Source organism: Artemia franciscana, chromosome 5 (assembly GCF_032884065.1).
Source record: "Artemia franciscana chromosome 5, ASM3288406v1, whole genome shotgun sequence".
NCBI lineage: Eukaryota > Metazoa > Arthropoda > Branchiopoda > Anostraca > Artemiidae > Artemia > Artemia franciscana.
The window spans coordinates 27103387-27123377 of NC_088867.1; the positions used below are offsets into that span (position 1 = coordinate 27103387).

General features: G+C 32.1%; 1 protein-coding gene across 3 annotated transcripts in view; it reads left to right on the forward strand.

The window, feature by feature from the left end:
- LOC136027188 (tRNA N6-adenosine threonylcarbamoyltransferase, mitochondrial-like) overlaps positions 1-19991 on the forward strand; it is a 373253-nt gene that overhangs the window by 349189 nt on the left and 4073 nt on the right. For all 3 annotated transcript variants that reach the window (XM_065704201.1, XM_065704198.1, XM_065704199.1), the window contains exons 4-9: positions 2165-2298; positions 4183-4307; positions 4986-5114; positions 8492-8696; positions 11791-11939; positions 16421-16623. In XM_065704201.1, coding sequence (XP_065560273.1) covers positions 2165-2298; positions 4183-4307; positions 4986-5114; positions 8492-8696; positions 11791-11939; positions 16421-16623 — 945 coding nt within the window. The remainder of the gene's footprint in view (positions 1-2164; positions 2299-4182; positions 4308-4985; positions 5115-8491; positions 8697-11790; positions 11940-16420; positions 16624-19991) is intronic.

The following is a 19991-nucleotide window of genomic DNA, read 5'->3' on the forward strand; positions in this document are numbered from 1 at the left end:
TTCACAAACAATGTAACAATAGTATTAAAATACTATTGCCGAAAGCCGAGACCAAGTCCGTTGGTTTTTGTAGTAAAATCGACTTTGTTTGGTAAAAGCGATCTACCAATAGTAAGAAATTAAATAGGTTTTGAGAAATTAGATAGGTTGACATGCCCATAATCCACAAGTTACTCTAGATATGCTTTTTAGGGAAATGATTACGATTGAGGCATGAGCTATCCCATTTCTTAAGATTGAAACCAAAGATATTAAGACGATCTAACAATAGTAATAAAATCAAATGTATTTTAAGTGCACGTAATTGAAATGCCCATAATCCACAAGCTACTCGATATAGTTTTTTTAGCCACAGGATGCCACTTGAGGCATGAAGGCACTTTATTGATCTAGACTGAAACTTAAGTTTATTAAAATGATCTAACAATAGTAATAGAATCAGACATGTTTTAAGCGTTTTCGTTTGATATATCCATAGACCACAAGTTACTCCAGATATACTTTTTGGGTATACGATGCCAGTTGAGGCCTGAATGTATCTTATTTCTCAAGGCTGAGACCTAAGTTTTTTAAAACGACCTAACAATCGTAATGAAATCAGATATATTTTAAGCTTATGCTTTTGAAATACTCATAATCCACAAGTTACTCGAGATTTACTTTTTAGCCATAAGATGTCACTTGAGACATAAAGTTATCTTATTTCTTAAGATTGAATCCCGTGTTTCTTAAAACAATATAACAATAGTTATAAAATCAGGTATTTTAAGCAAAAAAAAGATCATTTTGATAAACTTAGGTTTCAGTCTTAAGAAATAGGATACCTTCACATCTCAATTATCATCTTATGACTAAAAAATACATCTCGATTAACTTTTGGAATGTTAGCATTTCAGCATTTCAGACCGCATACGCTTAAAATATGTCTGATTTTATTACTATTGTTAGATCGCTTTAAGAACCTTGGATTTCGTTCTCGAGAAATATGATATCTTCATGTCTCAAGTGGCATCTTATGGGTTAAATGTGTATCTCTAGTTACTTGTAGAACATTAGCTTTTCAGACGAATACGCTCAAAATATATCTGATTTTAGTACTATTGCCTTGAGAAAGTCTTGAGAACTAGTCTTGAGAAATAAGTTAATTTTATATCTCAAGTGAATGTTATCTTCTTATATACTTGTAGATCATTAGCTTTTCAGACGAATACGCTTAAACTATATCTGATTTTATTGCTATTGCTAGATTGTTTTAAGAAACTTGGTTTCAGTCTTGAGAAATAAGTTAACTTTATACCTCAAGTGATTGTTATCTTCTTGTTGCGGAAAAAAAAAGATTAACATTTATTTTAATTCTTACCTTACAACTAAACCTTAGACACAGCCATGCCTCCAGAAGCACCCAGTGTATCAAGAAGGAGCTGCCAATCATCCCGATAATTTGCTGCTGCCAGAATGTTATCCCACTGAAGTTGGATTGACGTGTACTGTTTAAGCAGATTGACTTGTTATACTCGCCGCAAGGTGTTTCTGGGTCTGCCTTTGTGGTGTGAATCTGTTAGCTGCCAGATTTCAAAAACCAAATAGCCTACAGTAAATGAACTCTTTCTCTAATTATTACTGTGCAAAAGTTGAATTGTGATTTAAAGAGTCCGGTTTGAGGGGCGGACGCCCTCCTAGAGTTTAATGTAAGCCTGGGTGTAGTCTACTTTGAAAAAAAACAAAAATCAAATGTAAAAAAAAACAAGTTTTCTAAAATGAAATTAAAAAGCGACATTTAAACTTAAAACGCTAAAGTTGACTTTTTGTCCAAAATCTTTAAGAACGACTGTTCAAACACAGTTGCCGTCAATATAGAGTAAGTAGTATTTTTAAACCACTAGTAAAACTTTAGCGCAAAGGGTTGGGGCTCAGGAGGGGATAGCCCAAATCATATATGAAACAATTTTTATTAATTTCAAGTTTTAATGTTGCTCTTCACTTTTATTTGAAAAAATTTTTTTTGGTTTAATCACGTATCATAAAGATGTTCAAATTCATGCAGTATTTGCTATCCGTTAAATTTAACCTTTTAGTTGTCACAAAACAAATTTAATTAAGATTAGCACAATTCTCTCGGCTCATGTATAGAAACTTTTTTTAAAATAACTTCTATTACTTGCAGCCATGGAGGTATCATTCCCCCAATTGCGAAAGACCTTCATATTAAATATATTAACCCAATCGTTTCACAAGCATTAGAGAGGGCTGGTGTAACGCCGAAAGATCTGAGCGCAATTGCCACTACTGTCAAACCTGGTAAGAGTGTTTTTTTAAAGTTCTACATTTAATGTTGAAATTGTTTTCTTGGTAATATAAAAGGTTTATCCACATTCCGTAGACATAATAAATTGTATTAGGCAACTGACTGGGTGGGTTTAGTTATTATTCTTATTTGTATCATTACTATTAATAACGAATAAATATTTTTAGCAGTAATTACTGACAATAACAATAAATATTCCTGTCAGTTTCTAAAGTTTAGAATTAGAAATGCTTGAGTAGAACTGAAAACAAGCTTAACCTTAACTAATCGTAAATCAAATTAAAGGAAATGAAAAATCAAATTAAGGAATTTCCTTTAAAGGAAATGTTCACTATTACCCTTTTTGTGACTACGAAACTTAATTTTTACGAACGAACGAATCTTTACGAGCAAATCATGCCATTTTTTCTATGAGCAAAGACGAAATTTTGTGAATTGAGATCCTCTTGACCCTAAGATTTACAGTTGTAATTTTCATGCCACCCGGAAAACGTTTGGGGCGTATTTTCGGCCCCCTTTTTGACACCCCTGCCCCAACCTAGATTTTTTCAAACATTAGAGGGGTAGACTACCTACCCCTACCAATAATAATTTCCGATGGCCTTGGTCTAAGAATCCACCCCTGGAAGTTTCAAGTCGCTCGGGCAGCCTGGATAAACGTACCCAAATTTTCTGTTGTAAAACTTATCGGTGAACAATTTACAATTTGGGTGATTTACGGTTCTTTTCCTTGGGTTATTATAGGTCATGTCACCCGTAAAAGTATGCTTGTTTGACGCTGTGATTATTCAGAGCGAAATGACTATGTAGATGTTTTTATCTGATGCTATGGTTGGTTACGGGATGCTCGGCGCTAATGAGAGAGGGGGTGATTGCCCTCCAATCACTTTTGGCCCTTAGAAAAGCACTAGAACTTTTAGTTTCCTTTGAATGAGCACCTTCCAACTTTATATGACAATCCCTTCCATTCAGAGTGGCCGGCACCAAAGAAATAACATATAGGAGACATTTCTCTCTTTAATAAATCAATGCTAGTCTGGTGGCTACGAAAATCAGGAACTTTCTAACGTCACTTGTTCTTTGCTATGTGAAAATCGCTTAAGGCATCATTTACCAACAGCTGGTAAATGATCTCTCTCTTTCTTTCTCTCAAAAAGGAAAACTGTTTAAAGCACCATTGCAAAAAAAAAGATTAGGGAAATAAATTTCGGTCTGTGAAAAAAAGAGCCCACAAACCTGGATCAAAGACATTTTGTATTAACTGATTGAAACTTCAACCCATGAGTGTCTCAGTCAAGATGAAACAAATACAAGAAAAATTTGGTTTAAGGGCATAGGCAACCGAGAATCCGGCCTCAAAAAGAGGTCAAAAGACTTTTTTTAGTTCACTTGAAAATTATCTCCTTAAGTTCTTGGAACAAGGAAATCCAAATGCGCAAGAAACAAATTTACTCAAGAATCACATTTTATTGCAAAACTTTCAAACGAAAATTACATCTGTGGAGACTAGGTCCCCCCTAAAATTGAGACCCGAAAAATGCCAAAAAAATTTCTTTCTCTCGATCGACCAACTTGGGCCAAGGGATTATTAATAAGGTTCATTTGTATTAAATTCAACTTAATTACTGGACTTACTTCTGCTCTGTTTTTGGTTTTGCTATTCTTATTTACTTTTCTTTGATTTTTTTTTTTTTATTATTATTAAAATCAATTATCGAGTAAGATCTGTTTATTCTTCAATGATAAGTTTGATTGCAAGTTTAATAAAAATAAGATGTGAATATAAATACAATCTCTCTCTCTCTCTCTCTCTCTCTCTCTCTCTCTCTCTCTCTCTCGCTTTCTCTCTCACAATATTTATTACTCATATATTTCAGGCTTGCCGATGTCCTTAATGGTCGGATTGCTTTACGGAACAAAGATGGCTAAAGAACACAATAAACCATTCATCCCCATTCACCATATGCAAGCTCATGCTCTGACAGTTAGAATGGTTGAAAAGGTTCCCATTTATTCCTTTTTTTAGCATTACTTTTTTTGTGTCAAGTGCTAAAATTTTTAAGACACGCATTATCTTTAAAACTATGAGTAATTAGTTTGTTCGAAAAACCCGTATCTTATTTTTATCGAAGATAAAACTCCACAACATCCAGAACTAAACCTTGTCTATAGATAAGCCTAAAGAGAGCCAACTAGAGAGAATTTGCTTATTTGTTGGAGCGTTTTGTCTTTTTGTTGGGAGGGGGGTCATTACATTTTGGGGAAAGGCAACACTGCGAAGGGAATGCATAAATAGACCAGCTATGTGAAAAATACAAGAAAATATTAGAAAGATCGCAGGAATTTTAAGATTGGGAGGGGAAAATTGGGAAATAATATGGAAATAGGCTAGTTTTAGTTACGTAAAATATTCAAATGACTCTTAAAAAAATGAAAACTTGCATACTCATCAAATAATCAGGTAAAACTGAGAACAAAAAATTTGGCTAATTGTCTTGGAATTTGAAGTGTCAAGTGTCGGGTAGCGTCCATTTTTATTTTTGTTTATTCTTTGTTTTCTTTTTATTCTTTTTTAATTTGCTGTTCAATTTACAGTTTGTCTTTTTGAGACCATTTAAAATAGTCTTGTAAGGTTTTTGTCAGACTATTTCATGGATAGTAAAGCCAAATTTTCTTTAAGGTCAACTTCCCTTTTATGGTTTTTCTTGTATCGGGTGGTCATTGTCTATTGGCAGTTGTCAAGGACGTTGACGAATTTTATCTTCTTGGGAATGAGCTTGATGATGCTCCCGGAGAAGCTCTCGACAAGGTGAGCAAACACAGTAATAATTCTTGCTATGAAATCGACCATGTGATTCTAAATTAAGCAGAAATTTTTGAAATCATTCGTTCGTAGAAAATTAACGTCAATATATTAGGTAGACATTTTATTGTTTCTTACCAAATACACTTTGATGAGAAATACAGGATGAAATTCCAAGAAAAATTCAGAAAAAATTACGTTGAAGGTATGGTAAATTGACAATAAGAGATTTAAAAGTCATTCAATGACAGAAAACAATTGTCAATGTGTAGGGTTTAAATTATATTCTTCCTTACCAAGTACGCTTATACAAGAAATACAGAATGAGATTCTGAGAAAATTAAGTAAAATCACAGTTAAGGGAGGTGTGAAAACTGCAAGAAATTCATAAAAGTTGAGAAAATCAAAGGCTTATGAAAACTCCTCACCCTTCTGACTACCTGTCTAATGAAGGTTGTTTAGAAAGTAAGTTGAAAAAAGCTAAATTAAAAATAGAAATCAAGAAAACCTGACTTGCAATTTTAGTAGGTCGAATGTTACACTAGTATGATGACCTAATTAGGGTGCATCAGCACTTTGGAATGATAAAGAGAGTTTCAGAAAACGTAGATTAATGTATCAAGTAGAGTCAAATGAAGAGAAAATACTGATACAGAAAGAAAAAGGAAATAAAAAAAAATACATAAAACCAGGCGATGAATATATTTGGGTGAATAAAAAGGAAGGAACGAAGAATGAATGATTTTATTTCAAAATGTCTATTCATGAGTTCAAATGGGCGGGTTTGCGTTCTCGTAAAGTAAATACAAAGATTAAAAATAACACAGTCAATTGCTGCATAAAGTACTATAAATAATTTCTTAGACAACATTGCCCTTCCATTTAAAGAATTTAACAAACAAAATATAGTAAAAATGAATGTAATACTTTAAACAAATCTGTGGAAAAAAAGACATCAAAACAGTAGCAAACTTTAAATAATAAAGAAATCCGAACATTTTGACTTCACGTCTAGAAGCCTTTATCAGCGAAAGAAATGAAACAAGCTGAATTAAACACAATATGTTAACATCTTTCTTCCGGACGTAAATTCGAAACATTTGGATTTCCTTATTATTGAAAATTTGTTGCTTTCTTTTTTGTTTTGTCCACTGCTTTGTTTAAAATATCACACTCGTTTTCACTGTATTTTCATTTGTTAAAATCTGTAAACTACTATCTAATCGTACCGTCTCAAGTCTAATATTCAGGCAAATAAAAATCTAACTACAAAAGTTTATTGCTAGTAACACTAAGGATAATTAAGGGAAAACTAAAATAAAAAAAAAGAAATACATTTTTTTATTTCCTACTACCTGCGTTTAAAGCCAATAGAATATGGCTAGTTATTTATTTGACTGATAAATGAAATGGGTGTACATTTTTGGGGCTGGGGAGGAGGGGAAGAGGAAACTTTTGCATGTGAATAAACCCTAAAAAACACTGCATATGGATAGGTAGAATACAAATGGCAGCAATGCATTTCAATTCTTAGACGGTAATGTAATTACAGAAAACGAGAAGCTGGAACAATATACCTTTCCACAAGTCTTATTTTAAACAAGAGTTGAGAGTAATCATCAGAAAGAAGCAGAAAATAATAGAATTGTTTCAACATTTAAGATAAAAGGTTGGAATGTCACCCTAAGCAGAATGTTCATATTGACCGATACTTCATTTAAGGGAATAGAACTAATACAGCGGAATAGAACCACTTAGTCTGTTAGATTTCCCAGGAAAGTTTTACTTTGTTTTTAAAACTATTGCGTTCTTCTCATGTCATTTACTGTGAGTAGCGTTATGTAATCTATTTTATAGTTGTAACTGAAACTAATTGTCTGGTGTGGAAGAACTATCACAAAACTTTTATCTTGCCACTAGAAAAGGACATGTTTTTGGTAAAGTCGTAAATTGGGTAAATTGTGGTATGAGTAACCACGGCCGTATCCAGGGGGTAGGGGGTTTGAACCCCCTCCCCCTCGAAATGTTTGTCTGACACGTAAAGACGTAACAAAAATGGATATAAATAACTTTTGTATGAGTGTTTTGAGTTTTTTGAGTCCCCCCCCCCGAAAAAAGTCCCTGTCTAAAATACCCACCGCAAAAATCCTGGATACGGCCCCTATGAGTAACAAATACAAAAGAATAGATTCTGTAATGCTGAATTAAAACGTAGAATGTAATTTTTTACGGTTAGAAGCTTAAAGGCAATTGAGAGGTTCAATGCTGATGTATTTCACCTCTCTGGTGCTTTTTTTTATGAACATTAATTGATAACGATAATGAAAATTGACATTTGACATCAAAATTGTAATAGACGCAGATAAAAGAAGAATAAAAGTCACTTTTTGTTTATGATAAAAATATTTTCTGGAGCTAATAAAGATAATTACTTGAAAGACTATTATTCTGGATTCAGTTATGCTTTCGTAACGGGTGTTTCTGAACTGTTGGCCAGTTTGTTTATTTGTGCATTCTTTTGTAAAAGTAATTTGAAGTAAATGATTTGGAATCAAAATAATATTATATGAGCAATATATATATATATATATATATATATATATATATATATATATATATATATATATATATATATATATATATATATATATATATATATATATATATATATATATATATATATATATATATATATATATATATATATATATATATATATATATATATATATATATATATATATATATATATATATATATATATATATATATATATATATATATATATATATATATATATATATATATATATATATATATATATATATATATATATATATATATATATATATATATATATATATATATATATATATATATATATATATATATATATATATATATATTATATATATATATATATATATATATATATATATATATATATATATATATATATATATATATATATATATATATATATATATATATATATATATATATATATATATATATATATATATATATATATATATATATATATATAATATATATATATATATATATATATATATATATATATATATATATATATATATATATATTATATATATATTTATATATATATATATATATATATATATATATATATATATATATATATATATATATATATATATATATATATATATATATATATATATATATATATATATATATATATATATATATATATTGGCTATTACCAACAAGCTTTTATTATTTCAAGCTATTTGATTCTCTTTCATAAAATTAGTTTAAGTAAAACAATTAGAATTAATTAATTTTATGTGAATATTAATCTTAATATATTCAAGAATTTAACCGAGTTGAATTTCATTACAGGTAGCCAGAAGATTGAAATTAAGAAATATACCCGGGTATGAAACCCTCTCTGGAGGGGGTGCCATAGAAAAGATGGCTAAACTAGGAGATCATCTTTCTATAAGGTTTCCTGTTGTTATGACTCAAACTCTGAACTGCAATTTTAGCTTTGCTGGTTTGAAACAAAGAGCTCAGGAGATTATTCAAGAAGAAGAGCAAAAATATGGTGATTAAAATTTAGTTAAGTTTTGGTTGGGCTGATCAAGTTTTTACTAGGAGGATTTCGCCATGAAAAATTGATATAATTTTTGCATGGACATTATTATTAGGGACGACCAGGGTTTCTTGTACATTGAGTTTATTTTTGTGTTGCCTCCCCCCCCCCCAAGAAAACTGAAATAGTGTATATGCATATTAAGGCTTGTTGCAGGTCATTTTGTATTATAGAGATATTCTAATATCAACTCAACAATTATGTGCGATTAAAAATTGTAAGTAAGATTTTGTTGGACTATATGTTAACGAACACATAAGGTCTGGGGGAAGGTCTTCGATTTTCTATTAAAGGTTAGCTTTTATCTATTTTCTGCGCAGCGCTTTACTTCTAAGAAGAACTTTGGGGGGGGGGGTAGGGTCCAGAATTCAATTATCATTAATGATCATTCATTATTTATATTGACCTTTCACTTAAAGTGGTATATAACAGGAAATTTGGTCCCCAAAATTCTTATAAGAGATAAAAGGGATTAACATTATGATTTTTTGTTTTGTTTTTATTATTGATAGCGGGTTTATCCAAGAAAATACACAACAATATGCATTTAAAAAATACGTAAAAGAAAGCAAAAAAAGCAATAGAACAAAACAATTAACCCTCCGTCAGCTTTCGCTTGCTTGAGGTAACCCCTTAAACATAGGTTCATTCTGCACTTACGGCAATACAAAGTGGTTACGATTTTATCTGTTGTCTCAGAATAACAATAAATAATAAAAAATAGATAATGATAATTGGTTTCTGGAAACTCCTTAAAACGCACCAAAGATTTCGTAATTGCAAACTGGAAGTAAAGAGCAATCCGTGCCATTAGTAACCAAAATCTGAATAAAAGCGTTTCACGTTCAAAGAATCGGCTTTTTGTGATAATCCAAATCAAATTCATCAAGTCTAGAATTAACCGTTGACAAATATTATCAGAAGTAAATTTGTAAACTTTTCAAGAGAGACAAAGCCCCCCCCCCCCCAAAAAAAATAAAGATGATCTTGATGAAATTCTTCCCTTAAACTCAGCATATTTAAATACCTCTGAAGAGTTCTTCAGAATCATTGTCTAAAAAAGTAGGGTATTACATCTTTCCCACATAAGAATCATTACGGATCTGCGTTGATTGGTTTGTTTTTGCTTATGTTTTTTGTCCATGGTTGATCATATCAAACCAGTGGCAGTCGAAAATTTGAATAGGGCTCATTCAAACAAAAATTGAAAGCTCTAGTGCCTTTTTAAGTAACAGAAAAGATCGTGCCGGAGCAAAGTTGTGATTTCTGATTTTTTTTTTTTTTTTTGTGGACAATTACAATTTTCTAGCAAATGAGCGAAATTGCCGTTGATTGAAAATTCTGGGACGGTAAATACATTTAGAAATACAACTGCAACATTGCAAAATTCCGACGATTATTTTAGATTTCAGAAGTCTGAACAAGCGAATGGTATTGTTTTGTGTGATATGTTGAGTCTAAAAATAGTGATTGGACTGGTATTTTACTTCTTCATAATAATCACAGCGTTTTTGGGGTTTCCATAATACCCTTTTCTCTGTGGCTCGTTGCATTTTAGAGATATAATTTTATACAATGATAAAAACTACAACACACTAAAGAGACTCGGAAATCATGCTTATTTTTTAGGAAAAATTCAACGCAATTTATCAATTTTCAGCTCAGTCTTATTATTTCTCGATGTGTTTCGCTTCATAAGGCAAGTTGTATACCCTTGAATTTATGTCAGTGCATCTTTAGGGTTCCCTCGTTGCCGGGCAGCTGATGCTTTTTAGTTTATATGATTTGGATTCCATATACATTACTTACTTTATAAAAGCCACTGTTTTTTACAAGAAAAATGCGGTTTCCAGAAAAAAACTGTGATATTCAAAATCAAAGCCGAAAAAACTACCCCTTTTCTAACCAAAAGAATTTAAACAGCCAAATCAATTTGATATTTTTTTTTAATTTATCGTTTTTTTATACAACTGATTTTTGCTATACAAAATGATGTTAACTCAATTAAAACTCAATTAGCATTAGGTTTCAGAAGATTTTTTTTTGCTATATAAACTGTTTTTTTTTTTTTTTTTTGCTTTTTTTCGTTTTTTTTCATAAAGAAGAGGTGGGGAAGTTTATCAATGTGAAAATGGTAAAGTAAAAATAAGAAAAAAAAAGTCAATAGATTGACTTTTTAACAGCATTTAGGAAATACTGAGACCTCTCGCTTTGTTTAAAGTAGGACTACTTTATAAGTTAAATACAGAGGGGCCAAGTTTTAGAATAATTTTAGCCCTAGTATCAATGAATTAAGCATTAGTCAACTTAAACCTGAGTTGCGTGTTGGGGTTACTTGGTAAGTATTTTCTTCGAAACAGATTGAGATTGATAGAACTAAAAATGATAATAAATGAACGGGCAAAAAAAATTCTTGAATTGCTTCTGAATTGCAGTTTTATTTTCTGGGAAATATTTATGTAAGTATGTTTTCGGCATACGGTTTCACCCTCCAACTCCTTGCAGCAAACATATGTTGTTATTTTTTTTTTTGCTAGCAGCACACCCTAGCAAGTGACGCTTTTGGTGGGCTATGATTGATTTTGTTGCTCGTTTTTGAAAACAAATTATTAATACTGATATTACTACTATAAAAAAAAACGCAAATTAGTATTGCCAAGGATATAATTTAGAGGGAAATAGGTCAGGAAAAGTTTATATTGGTTTGACTGAGAACAGCTTGAATAGATGTCATTTTCTCTGAAAACTATATTTTTCCAATACTAGGACGTCTGGGAAGTTGTGGTTTCAAATACCATTATTTTTTTTCCATAGCGAATATTGCTATAGTAAGTATTAGAGGTAATTTACACTTAGGAAATATATAAATAGTTCCCCATATTTCTCTTAATTTAAAAAAAGAAAACAAATGTGATTTTTATTCTTTGGAAATACTAACTAAATTTTTATTTAATTGATTATCAATTTAAACTAATAATCATTATCACTATCGTGTTTAAATTTCGTATTGAAAAAAAAATTGTTTGATAAACTTTTTTAATTGTAGGTATTGTCGCAGATGAAATTATACCGACAGTTGCCAACTTCTGTGCAAGTTTTCAATATGCAGTTGCTAGGCACATGATTAGAAGATTAGAGCGGGCTCTTATATACGCAGAAGCTAAAGGTTTCATCCCAGAACGACCCAAGTCCATGGTGAGCAATACAATTTAAAAGATGTCATTGGTTCATTAGTGGCATTGGTCTATTTTCTCTGGAGCGAGTTAAGGGCATTTTATTATCTAAGTTTCTAACCGTTTGACAGACTTCTTAGCATTCCATATTTGCGATACAGCTTTATCCATCTACTGAATTACCTTTTGAAATTCACTTTTTTTCTTCTTTTTTTAAGTATGCAAATTAGGTGTGAAACATATCAAAACAGGAAATTTTAAACATTAAAAAAAATGAGAAAAAGCATATTTTCCCTAGTTTTTATTAAGCTTAGATCGTTCTCACTGTGTAAATCATCATGCTGGCTCGGTAACTCATGAATCCAGTTATATAACTTCATTAGTAATATAACTTCCTGGAAACTTCATTTAATTACTTCTGTGAGATGAATTATTTTTACTGGCCGCATGAGAAATAACTCATTTATTTTTACGCCAGAGTCATCTTGGTTCAAGAGCTGAGTATTCTCTGAGGATTTCCTTAGAGAATAATCCAGTTGTTTACTGGATCTGGCAATCAAAAACCAAAGTAGTTTTTTGAAATATTTTGAAACCGAACTTTTTCAAAGAAAAGTAAAGAGCCATATTAAAGCACAAGATCAGTAGAAATAAAGCCCTATAATAATTCATACTTAAAATGACTAGAAATTACTATCAAAGAATAAATGAAAACCGGAACAAACAGAAATTACAATAAATAATCATATCGACAAAGATAAAAGTTACTAATGTAGTTGAATTAACAAATCCAAAAATGATTCAAAATTAAAATGAATGCTCAAAGCAAACTTAAGACGGACAAAAATTACTGCAAACAAGAGTTTGTCTACCCCCCTTCCTAATCGTACACCTTTTAAAGCCAATTGCGTCATTTGTTTTGTCGAAACCTGCATGTATTTGAACAGTGTGCTTTAATTTTCAAAACATCGAAAAAAAAACCCTGTAATAATGAAGATGACTAGAAAGAACTTACGAAAAGAAACTCAATGTTTAGTACATAATAAAATTAATTCCTGGACATCTCAGCAATTTAAGATTCAAGATTATATTTAATAGTCATTTTTTTTTCCATTATTATCGATGTGAAAAAAATCTAAGATATATATTCTGTTTTCAGTAAAGAGAAAACTACGCAATAGGCTTTTCTTTGATAGTAATTTCTTATCGTTTTAAGTCTGAATTATTATAGGACTTTAGTTCTGCTCGTCTCATGTTTTGATATGGCTCTTTACTTATTTGAAAAACTACTTTTTCGGACTATTTAAAAAAAATAGTTTCCGTTTGTTTTTGATTGTCGAGGTTTCGCATTGTTTCAAATAATGAATATTTTTCCAGTTTTTATAGGTTTTTGGCTCAAGAATTGAAATATCGGACCAATTTAAATTCTTAAGTTACATGAGATGGTGTGAGCCTTTGATTGTGTCCAGTATAATTATGGTGTAAATTTCTTTCTATTTGAAGTCAAGGTTTGAAACGGTTTATAAACAAACATTTTGATTCAAAATATTGCTTATGATTGAAAATGGAATAAGACAATGCATATATATCAGAGGCATCACTCAGCACGCTTTATTTATTACTCTTCAAACTGTTTTATTTATAACTTTTACTTAAGCGTCTGGTAAGTGTGGTGTAGAGGAAATTCCATTTTGACAACCATGTATTCTGATTGAGCTCAACAACCCTCTCGAAACTCCTTGACAGTTTAAACTTAATGTCCTAGCCAATCTTCACGTACGCCCCTTTGACCTATATGCAAATAGAGTAGATTTATTTCAACATCGCCCTCAACTTTCCCAGAAAATTTTGACTTCATACCTTACCGTTCAGGAAATGTTGCACACGCCATTTTAACAGTCTGAATGCACAATATCTTTTGATTTAGATCAAACCCCCCCCCCCCAGCATTCTTTGAAAGCTAAACTTAATTTCTTTATCAGTTTCTGAGATATTACTGGTGCTCCCTTTTGATCACCAGGTTGTACATAGTCTTTTTATTTTGTTTAACCTCCCCCTCTATATTGCATATAAGCCTTTTAGACAACTTTGGTACACTTGAACTCTTTTGATTTAGTTCAATAATAGTAGTAGCAGTGGAGGTATTATCAGAAATTCAGGTTGCATTTAAGGTTGGAGTTCCACAAGACTCAACAAACATCAAAAAAAAGAGAAGAAAATCACCATAATAATTAAAAAGAATTAAATACAAGTCAATTGAAAGCTTAAAATATATTGACATTCATTCCTGAAAGTCTTTTAATTTCCTTAACCGTTCCTGAGACGTCGCAGACACACCCTTTTTGACAGCCTTAGATTCATGTAATATCTTTTGATATATTTCGACAGCCCTAACAACATGCCCTTGAAGTTCCAAAGTAATACACTTAGCTAATACTCTGTGTCCGTTCCTGGGATATTGCATCTATGGTATTCCACAAGCAGGATATACTTTGCACCTTAGATTTATTTAAATTATGTTTATTGTAGTAGTAGAAGTAGCATTAGTATTTGCCGTCGTTATCGCAGTAGTATTTGTAGTGGTTGCAGTTACAACTAGTTGCTATCGCAAATAGCCTTAGTCGCAGTTACAAGCACTTTAGTTGCTAGCAGTCGCAGTCGCAATTAGTCGCAGTCGCAATTAGTCGTAGTCCGAAGAAGTCACAGTCGCAGTTGCAAGTATTCGAAGTTGCAGTTGCAGTGGTAATAGTAGTAGCAGCCGTGCAAGTTTCTAGTTAATGCCCTTAGCCGTTCCTAAGATATTGCAGATACGCCCTTTTGATAACCAAAATGCACATATTGTCCTTTGATTTAGTTCAACATTTATCTCATTATTTCCTTTAAGTTTCAGCTAAATACCATTAAAAAAAATTTCGGTTTGGCAGGAGGATTGTAGTTACTGGACTTATCGTCTTGAATCTTCCAAGGATATTTTTCTTGGGTTATGGGAACTTTAAATTTGCATGTTTTGTGGGAGAGGGCCCAGGAACAAGAGTCTTAAGGCTTGGCATTTTTTTTCTCCCATCGAACTGAAATTTTAATATGAGGTAATCTCCACAAAGGAGATATGTATACAAAAAAATGAAACAAATAATGAAGGGAATGGTGCCCTAAATGGGCCATAAACTCTGAAAAACGTATACTAAAATAAAAGTAATGGACCAATCATCATGTTTTTCGGAATATATTTCCTACAGTATACGTTGAGAATATTGATAATATGTTCAGACTCACTAACTGAGTTGAGGTTTAGGCCACAAAGCTGCATTACCTCCACACACTGAGAAACAAGAACGCAATATTTATCTTTGACACCGGTTAGTACCATTTATGTTTAAAAGCGTTATATCTCATCATCAGCATCAGGGCTGCTTGACTCAAATCTTTCCGGGACGTACTTTTCTGACATGGAGACTTCGAATTTACGTTTGGGGGTAAGGTTGGTGAGGGGCACAGAGTGGGGGAGGCGTAGGTGTAGTAATTTTTGCCTCAAATCGGGCTGAAATTTTAAAAGAAGGTAGTCTCTGCCTAGGAAATACCGATGCGCTAGAAACAGTAATAGTAGTAATTTTAATAGAGATGAGGTTCAAAATATGCTATACATATTTAAAATATATAAACTAAAACCGGGACGTCAACATACAGTATTGCCGAAAACTCCATATGGGACAAAATTCTATGGGTACTTCATCAAACTGGAGTAATGCTCAGTGGATTAGAACAGAGTATTGGAAGTGCAGTCCTTCATTACAGGTGCCGTTTTCTTGTTTGGTTCGTTTTGACAAATTCTGCCAGTTTTACCCCATTCTATGCCGGCTGATGAACGTAAGATATGTATCAAATCATAACTTTTATGGCGACGTGTCAAAAAAATTACCCTAAAAACCAATAGGCATGATCAGTTACAAATGGTGCATCTGCTGAATGTTTTGAAAACCAATTTCTGGATACTAGAAAGGGCATCATGGCAACCGAAAGATCTATTCAATGTGTCATATTGTCAACATACCTTTGTATGCACATGCTGTATTAGCAGGTAAAAAAAACTGTGTCATCAAAAAAAACTTCGTGTCCACATGCGCTTAAATAAGTAAATAAAATTATAACGATACTTCACGATGTTTATAATATGAAAAAAAGTAAGTATTATGTTATCACTAAATTGATTATGTGAGCTTCTTTGAATTTCCTCTCGGAGACTGCAGCAACGTGCGATGCGCTTCTTAGTAGAAATACTTGTTTAACGACGCTAGTTATGTATTCTGGAAAATTACGATGATTCCAATACAAGCTATATAATCTCTTTTTTGGTGACGAAATCTTTTTTTTTTTTTTTCTTTTTTTACTGAGACCAATTATACTATACGGAAGTGCCTATTTCTTCCACTAAATGTTGATTTTGGTATTAAAGATTGTGGTGGGCAAAAATGACAAGAACAAACTATTTCCTTATAAACTATTTTCAAGGTTTTATCTGGTGGAGTAGCTTGCAATGAGTTTATCCGAGATGCAGTTCGACAAGTTTGTAACAAGTACGACTATGAATTGTTCTGTCCACCCCCAAAACTTTGCACCGACAATGGTATTATGATAGCTTGGAATGGCATGGAAAAGTGGATTGCTGGAAAAGGAATAACTAAAGATATAGACTCCATAACAGTTGAGAATAAGTAAGTAAATCTTGTTTATAAATTAAAAATTATATCCAAATTGAAGCTGTGTCTTGTTAAGGGTGATAACTCATTAAATATTCGGAGTGACTGCAAGGTAAACAGTACACCCATTCCAAAGTGAAAATATGTACTTTCCAAAGTGTATATGTACTTTCCATTGTTTCAATAAATCGTGGTATATATTTAATAGCATTTTACAACGACTAATAGTTTCTAGTAGGTGATCGGCAAACGGGCCATTTGTTTAATATGGATTTAATTGAATGGAAAAATGGATAATTTAATGGATAAATCAAAGTAGTTTTAACATTTCTTCTTTTCATTTTTAATGGTTTTCTCCTTTAGTAAATAACTTCTTGCAGTCCAAGTTTATAATATTTTCATTCTTTCGTCGTATCATATACTATTTGATCCAGTTTGTTTTGTCTAATATAATGACTCCGGAAGCCCAAATGGTAGGATGGTTTGTTTAAGTAATTATATATCCCTGTCTTGTTACTTGAAAAGGTATGACTCGTCTCTACTCCGGATTGCACGACTTACAAAAAGATAAACATTTGGATTTCTTTTATGGCTTCCTCTGATCACCACATCTTTAAAGTTAAAGCTGTTTATTTGATTGGTCACATCCCTCTAGGGGGCCGAGACAGTAGTTTTGATTGTGGGAATGTCCAGTAGCTCTGTTTTTTCGAGGCTTGCGAAAATACACTGTAGGTTTATTTGTATATTACAAAACTTTATTTTCTCCCTTATCTTCTGATCAAGATAGGGGAGTGTTAATTTTCAATTGGAGTAATTTGGGCTAGTTACCTTCAGATCTTGATAGTTGAGGCTACCATGAAGCTATCTTTCCAAAGTTAAAAACGGGGTTTTGTCGGCACTCCTTCATTATTACGAACAGTATCAACTGGCTCCCAGTCTCAGAGGCCGTAATGGCTTGCAGCATTTCATTCATTCCTTAACATAAATATAGTCTCTAAAAATAATGAGTCTCGTAGTTGCAAGTGATCTATTGCAATGTTGGTGAATGAATTCTTTTACAGGGAGAGGCGAACCGAAGGCCCAAAAAATCGTTTTAGGTTCCTGTTTTCAAAAAAATTTTATGAGAGTTGCCTCAGAAGAATTAATTCAGTATTCAAATGACTATATATATATATATATATATATATATATATATATATATATATATATATATATATATATATATATATATATATATATATATATATATATATATATATATATATATATATATATATATATATATATATATATATATATATATATATATATATATATGAACTAATCAATCTGAATGAACTAATTAAGTATAAAGAGTGCAGTATGAGCACTGAAGGGGTGAAAGCTTCCCTCTCAGTGTGGAAAAAAAGGTTCATTTTGGGTAATTATACTTTATTTCGAAAAGCAAATACAATAAACGATGTTTTCTCTTGATGCATTGTTCTTTAAAATTTATATTTTGAAAGAGTTAAGTTCGAGGGAGCGGTAGCTCTTCACATTTGGGTTAGCCCAGGATTGACTTGGATGTTAGATCCATCTGTTCCTTCAGAGAATCCTACAGCATCAAGAAGGAGCCGCTAATATTCCCAATTGTCTTATCCTACACATGACGTGTGCAGGTTACGTAGGTCGGTCTGGTACGTTCGTCAAAAGGGGTTTCTGGTCCTTCCTCTGTGGTTTATACCTATTGGAAGCCAGTGGAGTGCTGCATTGGTATTCGGAGATTGTCCTTGGCCAAGGTATCCCTATCTGTGATCTCTTATGGCATCTCTCACAAGATGCTGACCGTCTTATAACGGCTGGATTGATTAGTTATCCTCTCTAAGTGGATATTAAGGATTTTTCTTAGACATGAGTTTTCGACAGCGAGTATTCTTTCTTTTGTTCCTGGTTCAGGTGCCAGGTTTCGGCTGCATGAAGTAGAAGTGCTATAACATTGCTACTGAAATTTCTTCCAATGAAAGCAATGAGCAACATTGTAATTTAAAAGGAACAAACATTATTCCGTACATAGGGGAATAAATCCTGTCAACCCCGCGTTCTTTAAACGAGTTTGGCTTTTTGTCCTTAATGCTTTCAAGACCGACCTCCCAGGCACATGGGCAATTACAACATATTAAAATGTATTTTTCCCGATATTTCAAGAATGGAAGTGTTTACCGATTTTTCTAAAAGGCGATCGGTTACGTATTTCTTGGACTCATAAATGATTTCAGAAAAGCGCTATAAAACTTAAGCGCAAAGAGCGGGGGATGAAGAGGGGGCAGTCTTCCCAGCACATGAAATAACTTGTGCTAATTTTGCTCTTTGCTTTCATTTGAGGAAATATTTTTTATTTATTCAATCATTATTGTGAACCGGAAAAAAATTTCGTTGCTGTGCAAAACCTTGGTTTTTGTTTATTTGCACAGTTTTCCCCTTGAATGTCACATTTAAAATGCACATAGCTTCTAAATCGCAGATTGTCTTAGCCGAGTAAACAGCGCTTTTTACGAGCTGTAAAAAGCACAGTGGATTAATCTCCGCTTGACCGGTACGGTACCAGAGATCGATCCTAGCTTCAAAACCAACTGTACTTAAAATGTACTATTTGGTACCAGTAGCTATATATATTTTTTTCAAATTTTCAAAATCTTGGTTTCCATGGATATCACTTTTTTTCTTGCATCAACAAGTCAGTTTTTCAGGAAACGACGATAGCAAGCAGTATTCTTGCTTATTTGAATTTATGAATAAATTCATTTCCAACCCATGATGTGCAGATTTATACAAATCAACCTTAAACTACGCAAGATTGCTAACAATTACGATTTTGAGACAGTTATAGCTGAAAAATGTGGGTAAACTATTGTTCTGTATCTTCGTTATCTATTGGCAGTTGCAGAATTTTGTTCGTTTACCATAGGAATTTTTTGGAGTTTTTACATTACAAAAGAGCAACGTTCTTCTAGTGCCAATACACTGCTCAGCGGGATAAAATTGGCAAATTTCTAAAACATGACATAGATGTGTGTTAAGAGGACCGTAGGCGGCCATCTTTATTTGCAGCAAAACTATTATTATTTGGAGAATTTTTTTTTATAATTCTACAACGAAGATTTGTAGTTTATCTGTTAATGTGTAGTTTCTTTTTTTTAGATCCCTTTTTAACGTCTTATATCGCTTAAGAGAATCGCCTGTTGAATTGGTTATCTGATATTTTTTCTCCGATTCTACCATCCTATTTTAACATAAGGAAACATAAAGAAAGTGAATAAATATTTTACCTATTATGTAAATATACCCTTACTTGGACTTTTGACAGGTCTTTGAAGTTTACATAATTTACTTACACATGAACACTT